Source organism: Embiotoca jacksoni, unplaced genomic scaffold (assembly GCF_022577435.1).
Source record: "Embiotoca jacksoni isolate LCO1_2020_lvr unplaced genomic scaffold, fEmbJac1.0.p SCAF_82, whole genome shotgun sequence".
NCBI classification, from domain to species: Eukaryota; Metazoa; Chordata; class Actinopteri; family Embiotocidae; genus Embiotoca; species Embiotoca jacksoni.
In genome coordinates, this window is record NW_027185439.1 from 1022772 (window position 1) to 1041887 (window position 19116).

The 19116-nt window shown below is 48.9% G+C and overlaps 2 protein-coding genes across 5 annotated transcripts in view; both read left to right on the top strand.

Moving 5' to 3' along the window:
* The first annotated feature begins 4966 nt into the window (after positions 1 to 4966).
* dusp16 (dual specificity phosphatase 16) lies at positions 4967 to 8730 on the top strand. The gene is made up of 6 exons (XM_069139442.1): positions 4967 to 5268; positions 5362 to 5500; positions 6208 to 6371; positions 6513 to 6672; positions 6758 to 6881; positions 6974 to 8730. Exons 1-6 carry the CDS (start codon positions 5005 to 5007, stop codon positions 8058 to 8060), a joined length of 1938 nt encoding a protein of 645 aa, XP_068995543.1. The 5' UTR covers positions 4967 to 5004; the 3' UTR covers positions 8061 to 8730.
* Positions 8731 to 9580: 850 nt separating this feature from the next.
* Positions 9581 to 19116, top strand: part of eps8a (EGFR pathway substrate 8a, signaling adaptor) — a 35841-nt gene continuing 26305 nt past the window's right edge. For all 4 annotated transcript variants that reach the window (XM_069139389.1, XM_069139393.1, XM_069139390.1 and 1 more), the window contains exon 1: positions 9581 to 9799. The gene's annotated coding sequence lies outside the window, so the exon portion shown is untranslated. The remainder of the gene's footprint in view (positions 9800 to 19116) is intronic.

Below are 19116 nucleotides of genomic sequence, written 5' to 3' on the forward strand. Positions count from 1 at the left end.
GGGACGGAGGAGCCGCCGGCCGGACTCTGACGTCGAGTTTTCACACGGTGAGTTTACCGACATTTGTCGTCGGAGGTTGAAGCGGCGGCGGGTAAAGTTCCGTTAACGGCGGCCTAAAGTTAAAGTTTGGTCCGGTGAGGCCGACGGAAACACCGAGAGGGAGGCTTCAAACGGAGCCGGGAAACGAAGCTTTCGGTCGGGTTTGAAACGAGTCGGTCAGTCGGTCGAAACACAAAATGTCAGAGGAGCGCGAGCTCACGTTAAAAAGCAGCTACGTAACTTCTGAAAATGTCGCCCGGATTCATCCCGGAGCTCCTCCAAGTCCTCCGGTACCGTTAAACCCTCGGTGGACGCCGTTCACACGGTTCTTCATTACCTGACACTAAACTTCTAACTTTAATCTCCTTTAAATAAAACGGAACCTCCTAAAACTTTAACACGGATTATTATTAAAACTGAAAACGTCTCAAAGTGATTTAAACTCATGTTTCACTCTGAAACACTTTTTATATTCTGTTCACACGTTTTTATTACCTGACAGTAAAGTTATATCTTATTCTTCCATTGTTCTTCCCATAAATAAAGACTTAAACTTTTAAAGGGTGAATTATTATTATTATTACATTTGAAAACGTCTAAAACTGATTATTTACATTTAAATACTCCATAAAAACTGTTCAGAAAACTTTTTATGTGCTGACGTCAAAGTTTTAACTTTCACTTCCATTAACTTCCCCTTAAATAAAGACAGACTTCCTCAGAAATACAGATTAAATGTTCATGTCCTGTGAGTGCTTCCTCAAACCTTTTGAATGGATTATTATTTCTTTAATTTTTTGAAAACACCTTAAACAAACTCCTTAATTTCAAGTCGAGTTATAAAGTTGAACTAATAACATGAATGTCAAAAGAAACTCAAACATAAACATCTGAACATGTCTAAAACTTGATTATAACTCATTTTATAGTTAAATACTCAGTTAATATTGTTGACACACGTTTTTATCAGCTGATCAGTTATAACTTTTATTTACATAATTGTCACCTCAGATAAATGAACTTCCTTAAAAACAAAGTTTAAAGGACATTTACATGAATCACTTCCTAAACAACAACAAACTTCCTTAAACTTTTTGGACTATTACATTAATATTTAGACTTTAAAAAAACAGCAGTTATAACTAATAACACAAACGTTAGAAGAAACTTCTTAAATTGAAATACACATTAAATACTGTTGACACAACTTTTCATCACATTAACATCGTTTTTCTTTCCCATTAATCTTCCCTTAAATAAAACCAAACATCTTTTAATATAAAAAAATATCCTTAAAGTTAAAGCTGTTTTTAAAAATTCACGTAACTTTAACTAAACATTAAAAAACTCCTCAGTTTATACAACCGTTCGTTTATTCAATCTTCTATTTTCTGACATCAAAGTTTCACATTAAATTTACTTTAATTTTTAAGACAAACTTCTCTTCAGGAGTTTAAAAATATTTGTATTATTTTTCTCAGTTAAATGTTAAATGTCAGTAAACTGGATATTTTTTAAACTGTCAAAACAAATTGATGAATATTTTTCTTACTTTTCTGACTTTTAAAGACGTTCGATTGATTATACTTCATGATTCTTACTGCAATTATCAGCCTTAATAAACACTTAATGTTTCAAAGATTTTAAAATATATTAAATAAATAAACAGAGAAAAGTTTTATAAAAAATGTCCCTTAACCTTTTCGTTAAGTGCATAATCAGAAGCTTGAATCGTTTCTTTTTGTCAAACAAATTTTTTTTTTTACTGTGTTCACAAGTAAAGTACGTTCCCCTTAACGTTCCCCTTCACGTTCCCCTTAACGTTCCCCTCCGCGTTCCCCTTAACGTTCCCCTTAACGTTCCCCTCCGCGTTCCCCTCCGCGTTCCCCTTAACGTTCCCCTCCGCGTTCCCCTCCGCGTTCCCCTCCGCGTTCCCCTCCGCGTTCCCCTCCGCGTTCCCCTCCGCGTTCCCCTCCACGTTCCCCTTAACGTTCCCCTCCGCGTTCCCCTTAACGTTCCCCTCCGCGTTCCCCTCCGCGTTCCCCTCCGCGTTCCCCTCCGCGTTCCCCTTAACGTTCCCCTTAACGTTCCCCTCCGCGTTCCCCTTAACGTTCCCCTCCGCGTTCCCCTCCGCGTTCCCCTTAACGTTCCCCTCCGCGTTCCCCTCCGCGTTCCCCTTAACGTTCCCCTCCGCGTTCCCCTCCACGTTCCCCTTAACGTTCCCCTCCGCGTTCCCCTTAACGTTCCCCTCCGCGTTCCCCTCCGCGTTCCCCTTAACGTTCCCCTCCGCGTTCCCCTCCGCGTTCCCCTCCGCGTTCCCCTCCACGTTCCCCTTAACGTTCCCCTCCGCGTTCCCCTTAACGTTCCCCTCCGCGTTCCCCTCCGCGTTCCCCTTAACGTTCCCCTCCGCGTTCCCCTTAACGTTCCCCTCCGCGTTCCCCTCCGCGTTCCCCTCCACGTTCCCCTTAACGTTCCCCTCCACGTTCCCCTCCGCGTTTCCCTCCGCATTCCCCTCCGCGTTCCCCTCCGCGTTCCCCTCCGCGTTCCCCTTAACGTTCCCCTCCGCGTTCCCCTCCGCGTTCCCCTTAACGTTCCCCTCCGCGTTCCCCTCCGCGTTCCCCTTAACGTTCCCCTCCGCGTTCCCCTCCACGTTCCCCTTAACGTTCCCCTCCGCGTTCCCCTTAACGTTCCCCTCCGCGTTCCCCTTAACGTTCCCCTCCGCGTTCCCCTCCGCGTTCCCCTCCACGTTCCCCTCAACGTTCCCCTTAACGTTCCCCTCCGCGTTCCCCTCCGCGCGTTCCCCTCCGCGTTCCCCTTAACGTTCCCCTCCGCGTTCCCCTTAACGTTCCCCTTAGCGTTCCCCTCCGCGTTCCCCTCCGCGTTCCCCTCCGCGTTCCCCTCAACGTTCCCCTCAACGTTCCCCTCAACGTTCCCCTTAACGTTCCCCTCCGCGTTCCCCTCAGCGTTCCCCTCTGCGTTCCCCTCCGCGTTCCCCCTCTGCGTTCCCCTCCGCGTTCCCCCTCCGCGTTCCCCTTAACGTTCCCCTCCGCGTTCCCCTTAACGTTCCCCTTAACGTTCCCCTCCACGTTCCCCTCCGCGTTCCCCTCCGCGTTCCCCTCCGCGTTCCCCTTAACGTTCCCCTCCGCGTTCCCCTCCGCGTTCCCCTCCGCGTTCCCCTTAACGTTCCCCTACACGTTCCCCTCCACGTTCCCCTCAACGTTCCCCTCCACGTTCCCCTCCACGTTCCCCTCCACGTTCCCCTTAACGTTCCCCTCCGCGTTCCCCTTAACATTCCCCTACACGTTCCCCTCCACGTTCCCCTCAACGTTCCCCTCCACGTTCCCCTCAACGTTCCCCTCAACGTTCCCCTCAACGTTCCCCTCCACGTTCCCCTCCGCGTTCCCCTCCGCGTTCCCCTCCGCGTTCCCCTTAACGTTCCCCTCCGCGTTCCCCTCCGCGTTCCCCTTAACGTTCCCCTCCGCGTTCCCCTCCGTGTTCCCCTCCACGTTCCCCTTAACGTTCCCCTCCGCGTTCCCCTTAACGTTCCCCTCCGCGTTCCCCTCCGCATTCCCCTCCGCGTTCCCCTCCGCGTTCCCCTCCGCGTTCCCCTTAACGTTCCCCTTAACGTTCCCCTCCGCGTTCCCCTTAACGTTCCCCTCCGCGTTCCCCTCCGCGTTCCCCTTAACGTTCCCCTCCGCGTTCCCCTCCGCGTTCCCCTTAACGTTCCCCTCCGCGTTCCCCTCCGCGTTCCCCTCCACGTTCCCCTCCACGTTCCCCTTAACGTTCCCCTCCGCGTTCCCCTTAACGTTCCCCTCCGCGTTCCCCTCCGCGTTCCCCTCCGCGTTCCCCTTAACGTTCCCCTCCGCGTTCCCCTCCACGTTCCCCTTAACGTTCCCCTCCGCGTTCCCCTTAACGTTCCCCTCCGCGTTCCCCTCCGCATTCCCCTCCGCGTTCCCCTCCGCGTTCCCCTTAACGTTCCCCTCCGCGTTCCCCTTAACGTTCCCCTCCGCGTTCCCCTCCGCGTTCCCCTTAACGTTCCCCTCCGCGTTCCCCTCCGCGTTCCCCTTAACGTTCCCCTCCGCGTTCCCCTCCACGTTCCCCTTAACGTTCCCCTCCGCGTTCCCCTTAACGTTCCCCTCCGCGTTCCCCTTAACGTTCCCCTCCGCGTTCCCCTCCGCGTTCCCCTCCACGTTCCCCTCAACGTTCCCCTTAACGTTCCCCTCCGCGTTCCCCTCCACGCGTTCCCCTCCGCGTTCCCCTTAACGTTCCCCTCCGCGTTCCCCTTAACGTTCCCCTTAGCGTTCCCCTTAGCGTTCCCCTCCGCGTTCCCCTCAACGTTCCCCTCAACGTTCCCCTTAACGTTCCCCTCCGCGTTCCCCTCCGCGTTCCCCTCAGCGTTCCCCTCTGCGTTCCCCTCCACGTTCCCCTCAACGTTCCCCTCAACGTTCCCCTCAACGTTCCCCTCCACGTTCCCCTCAACGTTCCCCTCAACGTTCCCCTCCACGTTCCCCTCCACGTTCCCCTTTAACTGCTGAACCTGAAGCCGACTTCACGTCGTGAATCAGCTGAAGTTTGAAGTTTGAACCGAATCTGATGTTTTTTTCTGTTTGTGTTTCAGAGTTCAAAGTTCATCATGAAGACGAGGATGAAGGTGCAGTGATGTCATCAGGAGGAAGGACGCCTGCTGTGGAGTGAATAAGCCCCGCCCCCTCACACAAACACACTTAAGACTGAACACACACAGATAGTTAGCGGGGGTTAGCCCCCCCCCATCTCGTTGCTAAGCTCCATCAGGATGACATCACACCCGGCCGACAACATGCAGCTCTTCGTCGTCTGAGGTCTTCGTCAGGCTGAGCCGGACCACCGGCCGGGACGTCTGGACGTCCGGACGGGACGAGGGGGGCGAGGACTACGATCAGGGAGGGAGGGGGGGGGCGGGGGGGGGTGGGGGGGAGGTGAGACATGTCCGTGCGTTCGGGGTCCCGGTCCGGACCCGGGGTGCCGAGGCCCGGCGCGGTGCAGTCCATCGGACCCGAGGCGCTGGTGGTCCTGCTGGAGGGCGGGCTGGACCGGGTGGTCCTCATCGACAGCCGGCCCTTCGTGGACTTTAACTCCTCCCACATCCTGGAGGCCGTCAACGTCAACTGCTCCAAACTCATGAAGAGGAGGCTGCAGCAGGACAAGGTCCAGATCACAGAGCTGCTGCAGCACTCGGCCAAGAAGAAGGTAAAGGGGGTGGCGGGGGGGGCGGCGGGGGGGGGGTGGCGGGGGGGGGGGGGGGGGGCCACTTTAATAGACGTTGATCGTTGTGTGTTTCAGTTGGAGCTGCAGGGAGATCAGGAAGTCGTCGTCTACGACCAGAACTCTTCAGAACCGACCGCTCTGAGCTCGGACTCCTTCCTCAGCGTCCTGCTGCTCAAACTGGAGAGGAGCTTCCCCTCCGTTCACCTGCTCTCAGGTTAGCCCCGCCCACCTCCACTAATCTGGAGTCAAACTGGAGTCAAACAATTTCTGATAATCAATAAACTGTCAGAGATTTAAATTAAAGGAGTTTAAAACTGATTTTTTTTTTTCATGAGTGACAGCAGCACTTTATCAATCATGAAGTGGGCGGAGCTTAAACAATGAAACAGGAAGTTGTTCAGGTCCTGAAATAAAACAACCTGCTGAATCTTAATATCGTCAGACAGGATCCAGCTGCTGCCTTTCAAAATAAAAGGGTTGTATATCTTGTTACAGATCAACTGATCATATTGTTGATCAGTTTAAATGAGATATTATAACATGAGTCCTTCCTCCCTCTGAGGCTCACTTTATGTAATCATGATGATGTAATGCTGCTCTGAGGCTCCGCCTTCATTGTAAAAAAAGGTTTACACAGTGGCTCCCAAACTTTAAAGGGAAGTTCTGCTTCATCAGTTCAGTCTTTTTAAAACATCAGAAACACAAACAAACTCCACGAAAATATACTGAAGGAAAAGTTTTATCTGAAAATATTTATGAAAGCATAAAAAAAGTTGGATTTAACTGCTGCAGTTATTTAAAGTGGTGTTAATCTGAACTGTTAATCTGAGATTATCACATTCTGTCAGAACCTCGTCCTGTTCTCATTTTTGATGAAGATGTTTTCCAAATGAATAAAGCGCTCCACTTCCTGTGGTCCAGGTGGGTTCTGCGGGTTCTCCCACCTGTTCCCCGGTCTGTGTGAGGGGAAGTCCCTCCTGGTTCCCTCCTGCATCTCTCAGCCCTGTCTGCCCGTCACCGCCGTCGGGCCGACCCGCATCCTGCCTCACCTGTACCTGGGCTGCCAGCGGGACGTCCTCAACAAGGTGACCCAACAGAACCTCTTCTGTTCTAGTTTAACACTCAACCTGATTAATGATCAGAAAACACCTGTAAACCCTTCAGTTTATGTTTATTCTCACCTCCTGTCACCTGATCCCCATCTCCTCCCTGATTGGACGCTGCAGGATCTGATGCAGCAGAACGACATCGTCTACGTCCTGAACGCCAGCAACACCTGCCCCAAACCGGACTTCATCCACGACTCGCACTTCCTCCGCGTTCCCGTCAACGACTCGTTCTGCGAGAAGATCCTGCCCTGGCTGGACCGCTCGGTGGAGTTCATAGGTCAGCGCTGACTCCGCCCCCTCGCGCTAAGGTCAGCTTTTAAAAAGCAGCTCGGCGCCGTCTGAACTCTGCATTTCTGTTTCAGAGAAGGCCAAAGCGACCAACAGCCGGGTTCTGGTCCACTGCCTGGCAGGGATCTCCCGCTCCGCCACCATCGCCATCGCCTACATCATGAAGAGGATGGACATGTCTCTGGACGAGGCCTACAGGTACTCCACCCTCTACTGACTCCACCCTCTGCTGACCCCGCCCTCAACTGAGTCCACCCCTACTGACCCCGCCCCCTTGTTGCCATCTCCAGGTTCGTGAAGGAGAAGCGTCCGACCATCTCTCCCAACTTCAACTTCCTCGGTCAGCTGCTGGACTTTGAGAAGAAGATCAAGAGTCCGGAGACCAAACTGAAGCTCCTCCCCCACCCGGAGCCCGGCGCTGACCCGGTGGGTCTGGAGGACCCGGAGGCCGCGGTCCGCCTGGAGGCCCCCGGTGACCCCGCCCTGCCGGAGCCCCTCAAGCTGCCCTGCCTCTTAGCCGACGCCCCCGAGGAGCGTCTGCTGGCGCTGAGCGGCCTGCAGCTGGCCGACGGGCCGGAGGACAGCGCCCGGCTGAAGCGCTCCTTCTCATTGGACATCAAGTCGTACGGCGAGCCGGGCGGTAGCTCCGCCCACCGAGTGTTCGCCCCTCACGCCGGCTCGGACGCCGCCGACTTCTACAAAACGTCGTCCTTCAAGGAGACGACCAGTAAACCGTGTCAGTTCTCTCCGGTGGAGGAGGTGTCGGAGCAGTCCACCCCGGAGCAGAGTCCCGACAAGGAGGAGGCCGAGGCCCCGCCCCCGCAGCCAGGGCCGCCGCCGGCCCCCGCCGCCTTCACCAAACCTCCCCCCGCCGCCCCCACCTGCTCCCACCAGCTGCACCGCAGCGGCAGCGTGGAGGACAGCGCCACCAGCTTCCTGTTCGGGCTCTCCCGCAGCCAGCAGCAGCTGGCCCGACCGGGGGGCGGAGCCTTGAAGGGCGGAGCCTTGAAGGGCTGGCACTCCGACATCCTGCTGGGTCCCGTCACCGTCTCCACCTCCTCTCTGGCCGGCGGCTGGTACCTCTCCTCCGAGTCCACGCGCTTCTACTCCACCTCGGCCATCCTCAGCGGCGGCGGCTTCGCGGCGTTCGGCTGCCACGGCCTGGAGGCGGTGCGGCGCCGCAGCCGGCAGCGAACCGGAGACCGCGGCGACTCCCGGCGGAGCTGGCACGAAGAGAGCAGCTTCGAGAAGCAGCTGAAGCGCCGCAGCTGCCAGATGGAGTTCGGAGACGAGATGACGGACGGCCGGGAGGAGATGGGGAAGGTGGGCAGCCAGTCCAGCTTCTCCGGCAGCATGGAGGTCATCCAGGTGTCCTGAGGCCAGCCGGAACGGACCGGACCGGGACAACAGTCGGACCGCAGCTGCACCGACACCAGAACAGAAACACTTCCGGCTGCCTCACAGGTGGTCGAGGAAACGCAACACACGAACCACCTGGAACTGATCCAAAAAAAACCAACGGTCGAGTTCTGATCCAACTCAGTTACAGAACTTCAGATTCAGATCAAAATCAGCAGAATAAATGAAATAAAATCAGGAAACTGAAAGTAGAAAACAAATAAAACTCAACAATCAATAAATCAAACGGTTCAAATAATAGAGGTTTATTTCTGTTCCCTGATTGGAGCAGTAGTTCAACATACGACCACCAGAGGGCGCCGCTCTCCTCAGAATATATCACAATAAAGCTAAAGATCACGAGAAGATGTTTTAGAGATGAAATAACGAACTGATTGATGAGGAAACTGAAGTTTTGCAGCGAACGTTTGGACTCAAACCATCCGATCGAATAACGGAAGCTGCCGATCGATCGTCTCGGTGGCCCCTCCCTCTCCTCTCTGAGCTGCAGCGGCCAATCAGAGGAGAGCGTGACCTCACCTGTCCGAGGTGGACGGACAGAGACTGACGGACTGACGGGTGATCTGACTGCTGGAGGTCGGATCGGTTGATTGTCTGTAAAACAGAAATAAAAGAGTTTTGAGTTTTATTTTGGCGGTGTGTTTGTTGGAGACGTTTTTCTTCCTCTGCAGGTACGAATTCACCTGTCGCCAGGTTGATCAGAAACTTCCTGTTGACCTCAGGTCAACAGGAAGTTTCCAGCGAGTCAGCAGCTTCAGTGAAACTTTCTTCATTAAAATTCAGTTTATGAGGAACACCTCATTTATCTGACTGGTGTTTCCGTTATTCTGTCCAGCCCGTTCATATCAGTGGGCGGGGCTAAACTGCACAAAACATGACGGACCTGAACATCTTCAGGAGTTTCAGGTAGAAGCAGGTGTTTGAAGAGTGCACAGCGCCCCCTGTCTGCAGTGCATCATGGGTAATCAGACAAACATCACTGGATCACTGACACTGAAGGAAACTTAAAATCAGACAGATTCTCAGGCAGCTTCTGAACTTAAAAAGAATCAATTGTATAAATACAAACATTATATTATATAAGTATAGAATTGTGACATTGCTCTTTAACAGGAAATTCAACTGAACAAAAATCAATTGTTGATTCTTAATTTTTATTTTGTTACTTTTTCTTAAATATATTTATAATTGTTATTATTATTATTACTCCTTATTTAATTTATTCTTTATATTGTTATATTTATTATCATCATTATTGCTTGCCATTATTATTATTTCTTTTGTTATTGTTATCACTTTTTCTATCATCATCATTATTATTTTCATTTATTGTGTTTATTATTATTATTATTAAGGTTATGAACCTTCAGAAAACGTCACTTGTTGCAGCTTTCCTCGGATACTGAAGGGGGCGTGGTCACTGCAGACCCGGCCTGCCTGCCAGTCGGTGCTCGGGCTTCACTTCTCCCTCTGAGCAGGCTGCTGCTGCTGCTGCTGCTTTTAAACACCATCCAAAGTGTGTAGTTGGAAACGAGCCGCGAGGAGCTCCTGCAGCCGAACAGGAGGTCAGTCTGCCGGATCCACAGCACCGGGAGGAGTCGGTGAAACCCGCCCCGACTGGACCGGAGCTGCACGCGCGGATTTGTGCCATGTTTTTCTAACGAGAATCGGATTATTAAATGAAGCCACACCTGCAGGTAAATCCGTTTTAATCGTTATCATTCCCGCTTCAATTCCACCCGGGGACAAACACACCGGAACCGGAGGGACTCGTCAGGGAAGAACGAACCGATCCGGATCTGATCAGCAGATTCGGTCCAAAGCAGAAAATGTAAATTCAAACCGAAGGCAACTTGATCTGCCCTCCTGCTCTGCGGTCAGAGTACCGTTACACCAGACTCCATAGGAAAAATGACATAAAATTAAACTAACTTTTTTACAGACAAACACACACAAAGTTCACGGATTAATTGAAGCGCCGATATGACGTCATCGATCCGGCGTGAACCCACAACACAGAAACGTGTTGTGATCATTGAGATTAAACTTTGATCACCTCTCCCCCTGTACAGAGTGCCTTCTCCAAGAAATGAACGAGCAAGCAGTCTGAACCAAAAACAAGTTTTACCGATCCTTTTATTTAACGTTCAGCTCCTCGTGGTGGATTTTATTGACACCGAAATGACAAACACCTTAACAACAGTTTAACAACACGTTTACGATCTAATCCCGCCTTTATCCGGTCTGAGATCCAAGTTCCCCTTAAATCATAGGAATATTTAATGGAGTTTGGCACTGTGTGGGATGTGCCTTAAGGAAAGTGAAGTGCAGCTCCACGCGTCGTTTTGTGACTCTCGGTTTCTATATGAAATAATATGAAAAAAACGGAATGATTGTGAGTGACCGACAGACCGGAGCCCAGCGGCGGCCGGTGAGCAGCAGCCCGTCAAGGCGTCGGTACCCGGTCGTGTGTCCGCGGCTCCCGGTGCCGCGGAGCCCCTTTTGTTTGTCTTGGCCTGAATGCTGCCGGTTGTCAGGCTGACACAGATAGCACGCATCCGTATTGTTCCAGCCGGGGTTACCGGAAGGTCTCCCGGTATTGTTCTACCGCAGCCGGTTTCTGCTCTGTTTGGTGGGAGATAACACACCTGGGTTAATGGGTCACGCGGAGCCTCGTGCTGTTTGCTGCAGATGCAGTGCGGGCAGGTAAACGGTTAACGGCAGCAGCTCGTCGGCTCTGCTCCGGTGACCCCGGCCAGTAACTGGTGCTGAGAGCAGAGCCGGTCTCAGGTTAGTTCACCTGGTCAGTCAGCTGATCAAAGTATCAGAACAGCCGACCGGTCACGTGAAGGTGTTTCCTGGTTTACCTGTGGAACCGGATGTGGTCTGTGATGAGGTCCATGTGTCATGTATGATTGTTAGACGGATCACCTGCGTAGCTGAGAAGTCATTTTGCATCTTTTGGAAGTCACCTGCGTCTTTTTGTCGTCATCTTTATGTACCTTTCGTTATGTCTCTAATTTTTAAACTCTTCATTTTTGTCTCTTTGAAGTCTCCCTCCTATCTTTGCCGTTGCTCTGCGTCTCTTCCAAGTTTATTTTTGTCTCTTCCAAGTTTATTTGCGCATTTTTTGTTTTGTTTGCATTGTAATTTTGAAACTCTTTGTGTTTCTGTCTGTAGCTGATTGGACGGTCATGTCTGTGTTTTGATTGGCTGATGTTTAGTGACAGTTTATGTTAACGTTTCTTTGTTTTTCACTCTGACAAGTGTTTCTACTGTAGTGTCTTTGAGCTACAGTCAGTTTGTTGATGTTTCAGACAGAAGTCGTTGACTCTGTTGGCCGTGATGTCCGACTGTTGGCCGTGATGTCCGACTGTTGGCCGTGATGTCCGACTGTTGGCCGTGATGTCCGACTGTTGGCCGTGATGTCCGACTGTTGGCCGTGATGCCCGACTGTTGGCCGTGATGTCCGACTGTTGGCCGTGATGTCCGACTGTTGGCCGTGATGTCCGACTGTTGGCCGTGATGTCCGACTGTTGGCCGTGATGCCCGACTGTTGGCCGTGATGTCCGACTGTTGGCCGTGACGTCCGACTGTTGGCCGTGACGTCCGACTGTTGGCTGTGATGTCCGACTGTGGGATGACGTCCGACCGTGACGTCCAACCGTGACGTCCGACTGTTGGCAGTGACGCCCGACTGTTGGTTGTGACGCCCGACTGTTGGCCGATGTCCGACTGTTGGCCGATGTCCGACTGTTGGTTGTGATGTCCGACTGTTGGCTGTGACGTCCGACTGTTGGTTGTGACGTCCGACTGTTGGTTGTGACGTCCGACTGTTGGCCGATGTCCGACTGTTGGCTGTGATGTCCGACTGTGGGATGACGTCCGACCGTGACGTCCGACTGTTGGCAGTGACGCCCGACTGTTGGGTGTGACGTCCGACTGTTGGCTGTGATGACCGACTGTTGGTTGTGATGTCCGACTGTTGGCTGTGATGTCCGACTGTTGGTTGTGACGTCCGACTGTTGGCCGATGCCCGACTGTTGGCCGATGCCCGACTGTTGGCTGTGATGTCCGACTGTTGGCTGTGATGTCCTACTGTTGGCTGTGATGTCCGACTGTTGGTTGTGACGTCCGACTGTTGGCTGTGATGTCCGACTGTTGGCCGATGTCCGACTGTTGGCTGTGACGTCCGACTGTTGGCTGTGACGTCCGACTGTTGGTTGTGACGTCCGACTGTTGGCTGTGATGTCCGACTGTTGGCCGATGTCCGACTGTTGGCTGTGACGTCCGACTGTTGGCTGTGACGTCCGACTGTTGGTTGTGACGTCCGACTGTTGGCCGATGTCCGACTGTTGGCTGTGATGTCCGACTGTGGGATGACGTCCGACCGTGACGTCCGACCGTGACGTCCGACTGTTGGTTGTGATGTCCGACTGTTGGCTGATGTCCGACTGTTCGGCGTGCTCGGCTGCAGATGACTGATCCTCTTGTTGTACCTGTCAGGTGTTTTTTTTTCTGCAGGGTGTTTGCTGCAGGTCAAAGGTCGGCGGCTCTTAGAAAACGACATGCTGTGCGGCCGAGCGCTCGACGGACCTTTGATCCGAGCGGTTGTGTAATCGGAGCCGTGTTCAGTTTGCCGACTGATAGCGGAGGATTAGAGTCCTGGATCTGTTCTCCGTTGGTCTCCGTGGGAAACGTTCCTCCAGCTGTCGACCTCATGACAGCCCAACGACTATTTCTGGATGTTTCCAGCCCTGCGACTCGCTGCCTTTTAGTTTCACATGCTTTTTAAACGGAGCCGAGATATCTGGAGGGAAAACGGTTCGATCCTCTGGTGGTTGTTTGTTTGAACGTCTGGTCTGACGTCATATTAGAAGAAATAAATCAATTAAATCTGGTTTTAATCACAAAGCTTCATATTATTGATTATTTCATCAGGTGTTTTATGAAATGTGAAATCGGAGGGAAACATCCTGTTGCTGTTATCAGGTGTCTCCCGGTCATCCGCCCTGTTTGTTTGTTGTGTGTGTGTGTGTGTGTGTGTGTGTGTGTGTGTGTGTGTGTGTGTGTGTGTGTGGTTGCCGTGACAACGGTGTGATGTAACCGTACCTGCCAGGTGTTGCTGTGATCTGCCGGAGGATCCCATGTAGGATTATGGGATTGAAAGGAGAAACTGGGGCCGGTCAGGAGTCGAGTTTCTCACGCCGTTCGCTGCAGTTTGATTTTTTAGGTTAATGAGGAGGCGGAGCTTCGTCAACGCACCTGTTCTACCTCAGACCTGAACAGAAACGGGCGTTATTCATCATAAATATCAGAAACATGCTCGATCTGTTTTCACCAGAAACTCAATGAAGAAATCCGTTTAATCAGAAATACATTTTTGAAATCAAAAATGCCAAAAATTAAATGTCAGATGGGAAAAGTTGCTGCTTTCAGTTTTTAACGACAGAAAAGAAAAACAGTTTGTTGACATCATGTTATTAACAACTGCTGCACAAATTTTTTTGGGGATTATTTTCACGCACATTTTAACATTTATATGAGAAGATCAAATCAGATCATTGAGTTTGTATTAAAACAAGACAACAGGATGAAGCGTGTGTGTGTGAGAGATCCTGGTCACATGACTGTTTTTTTTTAAGCGCGGAGCAGACGGACTGTTAATCCTCCAACAGAAGATGTTTCATTTGGCAGCTCAGATGTTGTGTGAACTTCCTGTTGTCAGTTTAACTTCCTGTTGTCATTATAACTTCCTGTCTGCGTCACTGCTCGCTGACGACTTCCTGTTGAAACGTGAGCTGTTAGACTTCAGCTTTGATTGATTTTGATTGATTGCAGATGATCAACTGTCAGTCGAAAGTGAAGAAGAGTTTAAAGGAAACGGCTTTTATTCTGAAATTTATTCATAACATCTGGGGGGACCAGATGGTGTTCAATCACTTTTAATCAATCTGGCTTTCAAAGTCTGGATCAACAAGGATCAGAACTTCAAATCTGGATCATTAAAGGCTTTTATTTTGACGGGTCTCTGAAGCTATATGTATATATATATAGCTATAATATTGGGATAAATTTAGACAATAAAAATGTAAAGTTTGACCAGAAATCTTAGAAATTATCGTCGGTGTAAAATATTGAAAATATAAGTTTTCCTGATCAGTTAATTTATCAATAATAAAACCAGCAGAGGATTTAATTGATTACAATAATATATAAAAATAAAAGGAACAATATCGATGAAAAGTTAAGTGACATAAATAATAATACAAAATAAAAGTATTAATAATAATAATAATAATATTGATCACCGGACGGTTGAACTATAATCAGGTCGTTCTGACGTGTTGAGCAGATCTCAGTCAGGTCAGGGTTTCCTCAAGCCCCGCCCCTGCCCCTCCCCCCACCTGTCCGTCACTAATTAGAGGCTTAGACCGTCAATCCCGGACGACGTCGAGGTCCTGCAGAGATCCTCGTTAATCCGCCACACATGTTCTTCTGTTCAGACGTAGACGCGTTGGTTCTGACCGACTCACCTGGACGACGGACAGGTGAGTTCGTTCGCCTTCGTATCGACGCTCACCGTGTTCACCCGGACGAGTCGTGTTTATAACAGACGACAATCACAAGAACAAAAACACTCGGCTGAACTTCATTAGGAACACCTGCGTCTTCGTTTGATCATCCGATCGGCGAATCAGGCGACAGCAGAGCGGACGCAGGTCGAGCTTCAAACGTTGATGTCCGAGATTCAAACTCGTTGTTGAGAGATGTCAGAGGTCAGAGGCTAGACCCCGGTTTCAGGCTTGGTTTGGGACTGTTATTAGACTGGTTCTGGCCTGGTTCCGGGAGTGGTTTAAGACTTGTACGTCCCATTCTTGTAGACGCAGACCCCATCGCGTGTTTTTCACAACGTAAATGTTTAACGATAAAAACAGCTGTTGATTCGTGTTCAAAAACCAAACTGTGACGAGAAAATCATCAAGTCAGAGAAGCTAAATTCCTCCGTTTGATAAAAGTTCCTCTTTTAATTGGACCGTGTTCATTTTCAGGAGGTTCTTATCTGGACGTTGAGCAGGTTTCTCAGAGAAGCGCTCGTCCTCCTCTGTGACCTCGCTGAGTTATTTCTGGTGTGAAGTCTGTAAACGGCTGTTTGGCCTCGTTCCGGCCGCGACTGCATCTGAACTGGATCTGTGTCGCTCGATGAGCAGCGTCATGAAACCGTCGGCTCGCTTTCAGCTCATCAGAGGAAGGAGGAGGATCGATCGGGGGGTTGATAACGTAATCAAAACATGTTCAACTGCAAGTAGAAGTTCAGCAAAATGTAACAAAGAAGCATTTTAATGTCTAATTTATGTATAAAAAACAGCAGAAAATAACATGGAGTTCTGCAGCATTTTGTATAATTAATTTCAGGAATTTAATAGCTCTATAACTTTTAACTTTTCTGTTCAATCTGTCTGAAGAACACCAACGAACCAAACAAAGCTTCAGGTGATGCATTCAAATGTTCCGGTTAGTCGGAGTACTTCAGCAGGAAACAAATAAACAGGAATAAACCGGAGACGGACAGTTCAGAAGCTGCCTGAGAATCTGGCCGATTTTAAGTTTCCTTGAGTATCATAGTGACCTAATGATGTTTGTCTGATTACCCATGATGCTCTGCAAGCAGGAGCTGCTCACACTCAGTTCTGCTGCTGTTAAAGGGACAGTTGGTCTAAATGAGGATAAATACAGGTGGTACCCTGTAGTACCCTGTTGTACCATGTAGTACTCTGTTGTACCATGTAGTACTCTGTTGTACCCTGTAGTACTCTGTAGTACTCTGTTGTACCCTGTAGTACCCTGTAGTACTCTGTTGTACCCTGTAGTACCCTGTTGTACTCTGTTGTACCCTGTAGTACCCTGTTGTACCCTGTTGTACCCTGTAGTACCCTGTTGTACCCTGTTATACCCCGTAGTACTCTGTTGTACCCTGTAGTACCCTGTAGTACCCTGTAGTACTCTGTTGTACCCTGTAGTACCCTGTAGTACTCTGTTGTACCCTGTAGTACCCTGTTGTACCCTGTAGTACTCTGTTGTACCCTGTAGTACCCTGTTGTACCCTGTAGTACTCTGTTGTACCCTGTAGTACCCTGTTGTACCCTGTAGTACTCTGTTGTACCCTGTAGTACCCTGTTGTACCCTGTAGTACTCTGTTGTACCCTGTAGTACCCTGTTGTACCCTGTAGTACTCTGTTGTACCCTGTAGTACTCTGTTGTACCCGTCCACCCTCCCACAGTGTGAACAGGACGCCACACTACAGTAATGAGGCCGTCTCTTTAGTTGCCACGGTGACCCTCTGAGCAGGAATGAAGACTTCAGCACTTTCAGGATTATTGTGGATTATTTTTAGCCTCCTCCTCCTCCTCCTCCTCCTCCTCCTCCTCCTCCTCCTCTCCTTGGTGCTGCAGGTGAAACGCTGCCGTTGGTTGAACAGACTGAAAGCAGGTCGGACGGAGAACTAAGCTGCATCTCAATTAATCACACTGACATCGACCATCAGCCTGCAGGGAAACTGCTAGCTTAGCTTAGCACAAAGAGTAGAACCAGGGGGAAACTGCTAGCTTAGCTTAGCACAAAGAGTAGAACCAGGGGGAAACTGCTAGCTTAGCTTAGCACAAAGAGTAGAACCAGGGGGAAACTGCTAGCTTAGCTTAGCACAAAGAGTAGAACCAGGGGCTAGCGTAGCGTAGCAGAGAGACTACTAGCATGTAGACGCTGCTAGCGTAGCGTAGCTCCGTATGTAGGTTACAGATGAACGAAGCGGCTCCCTGCTGAGCGGCGGCCTTGATGCTGTCAGAGAAGCAGACGACAGTTAATCAATCACACCGATCACATGATCGATACGACTGTTAAACCAAACGTTTCCACGGCGACGCTGGCTGCAGGGTTTACAGCTTCACAGACTTTTAAACTGTTTGAGGTAAAATGGAAAAAACAATCGAGTCGATGGTGACGAACGTACGGAGGACGATTAGTGCCAATAATTAAAACATTAAAAGATTAAACATGAAAACATGAAACTCTCTTTCTGGTTTAAAGTCAGGAAACAGGATCAGATCAAAGAATCACGTTTAAGTTTAAGTTTAAGGTCGTTGTTAAAATAAAAGATAATTCAAGGAGGTCAAGTTTTAAAATCTTAATTCTGACTTTAATGTGATTTCAATGAAAACAGTGTCAGCAGGACGTCCGGACAGACCCGACCTGTTGGGGCGTGGCGTTTCCATAGCAACGGGGGAAATGCAGCAATCGAGGCGTTTCCTCCGTTTATTAGCTGATCAGAACCTGATCGGATCAATACATTAAAATAATATAATATTATTATCATGAGATTTGCTCCTTTTCCCTTTTTTCTTCTAAGTTTTTAGGACTTTAATATTTTAATATTTAACAGTTCAGAGTCTCATTCAGTCAAACAGAACAAACAGTTAATGAGTCAGAGGAGGAAGTTCAATAACAATAAAAGAACCACTTCCTCTTCACAATAAAAGAACCACTTCCTCTTCACAATAAAAGAACCACTTCCTCTTTCCTCCTTCAACGTGTCTGTCGCTTCGTTTCAACACCTGAACGTCCTCGTCTCTAAAATCAGCTGTTTTTGGTGATTCTTCTTTTCTGGTGCAGCAGACTCGAACATGATGGAGGCAGAAAACAGTTAGATGACCTCTGACCTCTGACCTCCAGATCCGGACGGACACTCGCCTCCTTTCAGAACCACAGACAGTAAACAAAGATGGCCGACATTGTATAAACATGAGAAATGTTCTGATGTCACTTACTGCCAGTGTGTGAAGATTATTCATCTTAATCCTGCTTTTAATTATTTAACATTAGAGGAAATAAAGTCTTATTAATGTTGAAGTTTTCTGTTGTTGTTTGAAAAACTTTATTCTGTGTTTAAATAAACTTTATTAGTAAAATGTGACTTGAAGCTGCAGCAGGAAGAAGATCTGAAACAAAAAGAGACTCGAGAAGATTTAGACCGACGACGGTCTGAAGACGAGAAACGCTTCAAAGAACGTTTCACTGAAGAAGCTGCAGGACAACAGTGTGTGTCTGTGTGTAGTTGTGTATATTGGTGTGTGTAGTTGTGTATATTAGTGTGTGTCTGTGTGTAGTTGTGTATATTAGTGTGTGTGTAGTTGTGTATATTAGTGTGTGTCTGTGTGTAGTTGTGTATATTAGTGTGTGTGTAGTTGTGTATATTAGTGTGTGTCTGTGTGTAGTTGTGTATATTGGTGTGTGTAGTTGTGTATATTAGTGTGTGTCTGTGTGTAGTTGTGTATATTAGTGTGTGTGTAGTTGTGTATATTAGTGTGTGTCTGTGTGTAGTTGTGTATATTAGTGTGTGTGTAGTTGTGTATATTAGTGTGTGTCTGTGTGTAGTTGTGTATATTAGTGTGTGTGTGTGTGTCTGTGTGTAGTTGTGTATATTAGTGTGTGTAGTTGTGTATATTAGTGTGTGTCTGTGTGTAGTTGTGTATATTAGTGTGTGTGTAGTTGTGTATATTAGTGTGTCTGTGTGTAGTTGTGTATATTAGTGTGTGTCTGTGTGTAGTTGTGTATATTAGTGTGTGTGTGTGTGTCTGTGTGTAGTTGTGTATATTAGTGTGTGTGTGTGTCTGTGTGTAGTTGTGTATATTAGTGTGTGTGTAGTTGTGTATATTAGTGTGTGTGTGTAGTTGTGTATATTAGTGTGTGTGTGTCTGTGTAGTTGTGTATATTAGTGTGTGTGTGTCTGTGTGTAGTTGTGTATATTAGTGTGTGTGTAGTTGTGTATATTAGTGTGTGTGTGTGTAGTTGTGTATATTAGTGTGTGTAGTTGTGTATATTGGTGTGTGTGTGTGTAGTTGTGTATATTAGTGTGTGTGTAGTTGTGTATATTGGTGTGTGTGTGTGTAGTTGTGTATATTAGTGTGTGTAGTTGTGTATATTAGTGTGTGTGTGTGTAGTTGTGTATATTAGTGTGTG

What these genes read in the sequence shown, in the direction of transcription:
- dusp16 (XM_069139442.1), top strand. Translation starts at nt 5,005, where the DNA reads ATGTCCGTGCGTTCGGGGTCCCGGTCCGGACCCGGGGTGCCGAGGCCC. An exon ending in CTCCGTTCACCTGCTCTCAG is followed by an intron (nt 5,501 to 6,207) that starts GTTAGCCCCGCC and finishes CCTGTGGTCCAG; the next exon opens with GTGGGTTCTGCGGGTTCTCC. An exon ending in AGCGGGACGTCCTCAACAAG is followed by an intron (nt 6,372 to 6,512) that starts GTGACCCAACAG and finishes TGGACGCTGCAG; the next exon opens with GATCTGATGCAGCAGAACGA.